General features: G+C 55.7%; 1 protein-coding gene across 4 annotated transcripts in view; it reads right to left on the bottom strand.

Moving 5' to 3' along the window:
- Positions 1-3241: 3241 nt before the first annotated feature.
- The window catches only part of PKM (pyruvate kinase, muscle), a 23603-nt gene continuing 19770 nt past the window's right edge, over positions 3242-7074 (bottom strand). For 3 of the 4 annotated variants that reach the window (XM_010005907.1, XM_010005903.1, XM_010005906.1), the window contains 3 exons: positions 6244-6410; positions 4006-4187; positions 3242-3488 (listed from right to left, as the gene is read on the bottom strand). In XM_010005907.1, the coding sequence (XP_010004209.1) occupies positions 3382-3488; positions 4006-4187; positions 6244-6410 (456 nt within the window). In that variant the 3' untranslated portion in view covers positions 3242-3381. Of the gene's footprint in view, positions 3489-4005; positions 4188-6243; positions 6411-6878; positions 7046-7074 lie in introns of all 4 variants that reach the window. The other variant, XM_010005904.1, reaches the window with a different exon arrangement.

The raw sequence follows: 7074 nt of genomic DNA, 5'->3' as shown, positions 1-7074 counted from the left end.
CAAAGGACATGTCACACTCAGGACATGTCACACTCAGGACATGTCACACTCAGGACATGTCACACTCAGGACAGCCACCAGGCTCCCAGGAGTCCTGGTGACACCTACGCTGACTGACACACACCAGGGAAAGGTCTTTAAAAAAACTAAACACTTCAAGTATATAGAACTTTTTTTTTTTTTTTTTCTCCTTTTTTTCCTTTTTAAGTGACCGAAGCTCCGTCCCCGCGGCTGCGCTGGGCAGGGCTGTGCAACCTACATCCACACTGGGGAGGGGGAGAGGGCAGGGAGTGGCTGTTCTAACGCGAGGGGAGCGGTGGGGAGGGGGTGCTGGGGGTGCCGGGGTGCTCAGGGCACGGGCACCACGCGCATGGTGTTGGTGTAGCCGGAGCCCGGGCGCCAGCCCGTCAGGACGATCACCAGGTCGCCGCTCTTGAAGAAGCCACGGGCTTTGCCTAGGAGAGGAGAGAGGGAGGTGTCAGAGATCAGGTCCTACCACTTGGCACCCGTTCCTCACCACACGAGCTGCGGGGAGAGCTGGTCCTTGGCACCCACAGCTCTAGGTTGGTATCAAGACCCTGTTCCATCTCAGACCCTTCTCCTCTGCTTTGTGCTCCTCAGTGACACTGAGGTTGAGATCCATGAGCAGGTTTGGAGGGGCCAGGGAAAGGAGCCACCCCACTCCAGGCTGCTCTTGTCCTTCAGGAGTGATGACCATTACAGTTCCAACACCATCTTAAAACCAACCTCTGCTACCTGCTGGAACCTCTTTTAAAGCTACTGTGATAAACCTGCTGCCCCATTTCCCAATCCAATGCAGTTGTGCTTGTGCAACTGCCCTTCCCCATTTCCCAATCGGAGCCCATTACCACCCAGTTCCCCTCTCTTTGTCCCCACGGGTAACCCCAAAAGCACCGTGTGAGGCACTCGGGAACCTCACCTCCCACCAGACCACCACTCACCAACATTCATGCCCAGGGTGACACGAAGATCCACATCCTCTGCCCAGGCATCGTGGGCTGGTTCTTTGCAGAGCACGGGGAAGATGCCGCGGTACAGGTGGGCCTGGCGCGCCGTCTGGTCATTCCGGGTGACAGCAATGATGGGAGCCCTGGACAGAGGCCAACCACAGGAGATGCTAGCAAGAGCCAAGCTCACTAGTGAGGTCGATGCTCTGCAGGACACCCAGTTCAGCAGCTGGGGGGGACCAGAGGTGACAGTCCCTGCTCCCGTCCTGCACTGAAAATCACCTCGCCTCTGAGGTTAGGAAGTACCATCTTCGTGCTTCAGTCCCAAAAACAAGCCTTTATTTGTCTCTGTTGCTACGTTAAGGTGGCGAGGTGCCATTTATTCTGGCCTCTGCAAACAGTCCCTGGCATCTCAGCAGGGGTGCCTGCAAGTTCCCTCTGTTTTGAAGAGCTCCTGGGTTATGGGATGGAAAGAGCCAGCGCCAGCAGCACTGCCCAAAGCCTGCCAAGGAGGAAGCCATTTGCCTCCCAGCCACGTTCACCCCCTGAAGCCAGCAAACAGGCTGGTTCCTCCACAGAGCTCTGCCCTTGTGCCCCACAGGAAGCATATGCAACCATGGCCAGAATTTACCCCAGGAAGTTGGGCTCAGAATCCTTAAAACGCCTTAACGTAACAAGCAGCACACCCTGGGCAGGGACTGCAGCCTCCCCTTCCCTGGGCACGGCCTGCAGAGGCATCTGCAATCAATGGAGATTAGAACTGCAGGGCTGTGACACTGACATGAGCACACCAGGACCTCCACTTGCTTCTGCAGCCTCATTTAGTGGAGCCAAGCTCAGCAGTACTCAGATGGCTGGTTAAAGCAGGCAGTAGCAGTCTGCTGGAAGCACCCAAACACACGTGCCAACTCTCAGACAATCCTTCCCACTCTCTCCAAGAAGGTTCCCGGTAGCTCTGGGAGACCCAGGTACCCAAAGGCTGTAACAGAATCCACAGCTAAAAATATTTAAGTATCAGAGTTCAAATCTCTCTAAAAATGTCAAGTGTAAGACTGGTACCTTTTACAAAGAAACATTAGAAGCACAAGGGTATCCAGAGTATAGTTACTTCTCATTTCTGCAGAAAGTGGCTGTGTCAAATTGTTCTAAGCTGTAAGTTTAGGTGAAGGATTCACTGATGGTCCACATCTTCAGGCAGACTGTGCCCAGTGCACGTACCTCTCTGCTGCTGTGCTATTTCTTTGGTCTGAATCCAGTGCAAGAAATTCCCATTTTCTTCCAGAAAGCAGTCTGAGACTTATGGTCGGACGTGCTTTGAGAGTGGGCAGCCTAGTTCCTCTAGATGGAAAAGCTGATCCCTACTCAGCAGCTGTCACCATTCCTGGACAGGAATCCCACACTACAGAATTCCAGCGTGTCTGCACTGCTGTCTCTCACCTGCAGCCAAGGCTCAGGTCTCACCTGAGAGCAGGCAGCACTTGGCTGCTGGGTGCCTGCCAGATGCCTGCCTGTTCAGTCAAGTTACTCACAGGCTGGCACAGGAAGGCTGTAGAGGAAATTCCCAAGGCTTCTCGTTTCCCTGGCTAACAATTCCAGGCCAAGCAGTGCCCCTTTGCTCCTCAGGCAAGCAGGGCTGATGCCTGAAGGGTTCAGCAACGATTTGGGTGCTATTACAAAAGGCCTCAATGTAAAAAGTAGATCCACTGAGCTTCTGCCTCTACTGTTAAATGGAGGGTTTCTTGCCAAGAGGTTTGAGTCGAAGCTGCAACTCGTATTTTCCCTGAACTCTTCCAGCCAGGCAGAGCGCCGGGCCCGCTGCTGGTGCCACGCTGGCAGGGCAGGCTGAGGAGCTCGCAGGTGACGTGTGTGCAGCTGTGTGAGATGCCTGCCCATCTCCTGAGGAATCAGCACCGCGGGCAGGTGGCCGGGGACTCTCACAGTCGCTGCCCAAACCCAGGCTTCGCTCCTACAGCTCTAGTTTTCAAAGCCATCTCTTTGCGAGTCTCCTTCCCCCACCCCGTCAGGACGTGGGGCCGACAGGACATGTCACACTCAGGACATGTCACACTCAGGACATGTCACACTCAGGACATGTCACACTCAGGACATGTCACACTCAGGACATGTCACACTCAGGACAGCCACCAGGCTCCCAGGAGTCCTGGTGACACCTACGCTGACTGACACACACCAGGGAAAGGTCTTTAAAAAAACTAAACACTTCAAGTATATAGAACTTTTTTTTTTTTTTTCTCCTTTTTTTCCTTTTTAAGTGACCGAAGCTCCGTCCCCGCGGCTGCGCTGGGCAGGGCTGTGCAACCTACATCCACACTGGGGAGGGGGAGAGGGCAGGGAGTGGCTGTTCTAACGCGAGGGGAGCGGTGGGGAGGGGGTGCTGGGGGTGCCGGGGTGCTCAGGGCACGGGCACCACGCGCATGGTGTTGGTGTAGCCGGAGCCCGGGCGCCAGCCCGTCAGGACGATCACCAGGTCGCCGCTCTTGAAGAAGCCACGGGCTTTGCCTAGGAGAGGAGAGAGGGAGGTGTCAGAGATCAGGTCCTACCACTTGGCACCCGTTCCTCACCACACGAGCTGCGGGGAGAGCTGGTCCTTGGCACCCACAGCTCTAGGTTGGTATCAAGACCCTGTTCCACTCATCTCAGACCCTTCTCCTCTGCTTTGTGCTCCTCAGTGACACTGAGGTTGAGATCCATGAGCAGGTTTGGAGGGGCCAGGGAAAGGAGCCACCCCACTCCAGGCTGCTCTTGTCCTTCAGGAGTGATGACCATTACAGTTCCAACACCATCTTAAAACCAACCTCTGCTACCTGCTGGAACCTCTTTTAAAGCTACTGTGATAAACCTGCTGCCCCATTTCCCAATCCAATGCAGTTGTGCTTGTGCAACTGCCCTTCCCCATTTCCCAATCGGAGCCCATTACCACCCAGTTCCCCTCTCTTTGTCCCCACGGGTAACCCCAAAAGCACTGTGTGAGGCACTCAGGAACTTCACCTCCCACCAGACCAACCAACAGACTCACCAACATTCATGCCCAGGGTGACACGAAGATCCACATCCTCTGCCCAGGCATCGTGGGCTGGTTCTTTGCAGAGCACGGGGAAGATGCCGCGGTACAGGTGGGCCTGGCGCGCCGTCTGGTCATTCCGGGTGACAGCAATGATGGGAGCCCGCGGGCGGTACCGGGACACCAGGTGTGCCGACCTACAAGGGAAGCAGAGACCAGGTGGAGCACGGCATGGCAGTCCCAGCCCCCGGGGGGACAGCTGTGCACAGCCCACGGGAGCAGGAGCAGAGCTGAGGCTGGCACGTCACCCCGGAGGGCTCCACTAAATCCCAGGAGGGACAGAGGGCAACCACAGGAGATGCTGGCAAGAGCCAAGCTCACTAGTGAGGTCGATGCTCTGCAGGACACCCAGTTCAGCAGCTGGGGGGGACCAGAGGTGACAGTCCCTGCTCCCGTCCTGCACTGAAAATCACCTCGCCTCTGAGGTTAGGAAGTACCATCTTCGTGCTTCAGTCCCAAAAACAAGCCTTTATTTGTCTCTGTTGCTACGTTAAGGTGGCGAGGTGCCATTTATTCTGGCCTCTGCAAACAGTCCCTGGCATCTCAGCAGGGGTGCCTGCAAGTTCCCTCTGTTTTGAAGAGCTCCTGGGTTATGGGATGGAAAGAGCCAGCGCCAGCAGCACTGCCCAAAGCCTGCCAAGGAGGAAGCCATTTGCCTCCCAGCCACGTTCACCCCCTGAAGCCAGCAAACAGGCTGGTTCCTCCACAGAGCTCTGCCCTTGTGCCCCACAGGAAGCATATGCAACCATGGCCAGAATTTACCCCAGGAAGTTGGGCTCAGAATCCTTAAAACGCCTTAACGTAACAAGCAGCACACCCTGGGCAGGGACTGCAGCCTCCCCTTCCCTGGGCACGGCCTGCAGAGGCATCTGCAATCAATGGAGATTAGAACTGCAGGGCTGTGACACTGACATGAGCACACCAGGACCTCCACTTGCTTCTGCAGCCTCATTTAGTGGAGCCAAGCTCAGCAGTACTCAGATGGCTGGTTAAAGCAGGCAGTAGCAGTCTGCTGGAAGCACCCAAACACACGTGCCAACTCTCAGACAATCCTTCCCACTCTCTCCAAGAAGGTTCCCGGTAGCTCTGGGAGACCCAGGTACCCAAAGGCTGTAACAGAATCCACAGCTAAAAATATTTAAGTATCAGAGTTCAAATCTCTCTAAAAATGTCAAGTGTAAGACTGGTACCTTTTACAAAGAAACATTAGAAGCACAAGGGTATCCAGAGTATAGTTACTTCTCATTTCTGCAGAAAGTGGCTGTGTCAAATTGTTCTAAGCTGTAAGTTTAGGTGAAGGATTCACTGATGGTCCACATCTTCAGGCAGACTGTGCCCAGTGCACGTACCTCTCTGCTGCTGTGCTATTTCTTTGGTCTGAATCCAGTGCAAGAAATTCCCATTTTCTTCCAGAAAGCAGTCTGAGACTTATGGTCGGACGTGCTTTGAGAGTGGGCAGCCTAGTTCCTCTAGATGGAAAAGCTGATCCCTACTCAGCAGCTGTCACCATTCCTGGACAGGAATCCCACACTACAGAATTCCAGCGTGTCTGCACTGCTGTCTCTCACCTGCAGCCAAGGCTCAGGTCTCACCTGAGAGCAGGCAGCACTTGGCTGCTGGGTGCCTGCCAGATGCCTGCCTGTTCAGTCAAGTTACTCACAGGCTGGCACAGGAAGGCTGTAGAGGAAATTCCCAAGGCTTCTCGTTTCCCTGGCTAACAATTCCAGGCCAAGCAGTGCCCCTTTGCTCCTCAGGCAAGCAGGGCTGATGCCTGAAGGGTTCAGCAATGATTTGGGTGCTATTACAAAAGGCCTCAATGTAAAAAGTAGATCCACTGAGCTTCTGCCTCTACTGTTAAATGGAGGGTTTCTTGCCAAGAGGTTTGAGTCGAAGCTGCAACTCGTATTTTCCCTGAACTCTTCCAGCCAGGCAGAGCGCCGGGCCCGCTGCTGGTGCCACGCTGGCAGGGCAGGCTGAGGAGCTCGCAGGTGACGTGTGTGCAGCTGTGTGAGATGCCTGCCCATCTCCTGAGGAATCAGCACCGCGGGCAGGTGGCCGGGGACTCTCACAGTCGCTGCCCAAACCCAGGCTTCGCTCCTACAGCTCTAGTTTTCAAAGCCATCTCTTTGCGAGTCTCCTTCCCCCACCCTGTCAGGACGTGGGGCCGACCTGAGGGAACCTGCCACCTCCTACCTTCCAGACTTGGTGAGGACAATAATGGCCCCGCTGCAGCACTTGAAGGACGCTTCCACAGCGCCAACAGCAGCGGCCTCCGTGGGGTCGCAGTTGAGGGGGGTCAGACGACGCAGCTCCTCAAACAGCTGCCTGTGAAAGATGGCGGCTTCGGCCTCCCGGGCGATCTACAAGAGCAACAGGCGGCCGGGGAAGACAACGCTCACGTCAGTCGCTCGGGGCAGCACAGGGCAAGGCGAGGTGTTCAATCAGCCAGGTGTCACACCAACACCAGCAGCTTGTGAGCTCAATGAGCAGGATTTAGCTGGGGTGGCGGCTGACACGCTCAGCCCCCAAACACCCCGGTCGTACAGAGGAACCACTCGATTCACAAGGTTTCTTTGCCAAACCGGTGGCACCTACTGAGTCACCTCGCCCTGCCGAGCCCACGCTCAGGTGACACTCATGCCAACTGCCAGGCACTCTCGCTCTGCTCCTGCCTACCTGGAGTCCCTCCCTGGCACAGCTGGGGACAGCAGCAGTTATGCAAAGGCCAACAGCAGCAGCCGGCTGCTCGCTAACCGCCGCGGTGTTAGAACGGAGCGGGTTTTACTGCTGGAAAAGAACTGGCAACAAGTCCCCTCTCTGAGCCCTACCTGCCAGACTCGGTCAGAACTATCAGGGCTGGAGCTAAGCACTTAAAAGAGGCCTCCACTGCACCCGCTGCCATGGCCTCGGCAGGGTCCCTGTTGTTAACATTGAGGCGTAAAATCTCTTCAAAGAGCGGACGATGGAACATTGCGGCCTCAGCCTCACGAGCTATCTGCAGGCACGAGTGAGGGGCAGGGAAAG

Source organism: Chaetura pelagica, unplaced genomic scaffold, assembly GCF_000747805.2.
Source record: "Chaetura pelagica isolate M959 unplaced genomic scaffold, ChaPel_1.0 scaffold369, whole genome shotgun sequence".
Taxonomy (NCBI): Eukaryota; Metazoa; Chordata; class Aves; order Apodiformes; family Apodidae; genus Chaetura; species Chaetura pelagica.
Note: the sequence above shows the minus strand (reverse complement) of the source record. Positions and strands in the feature narration are given on the sequence as shown.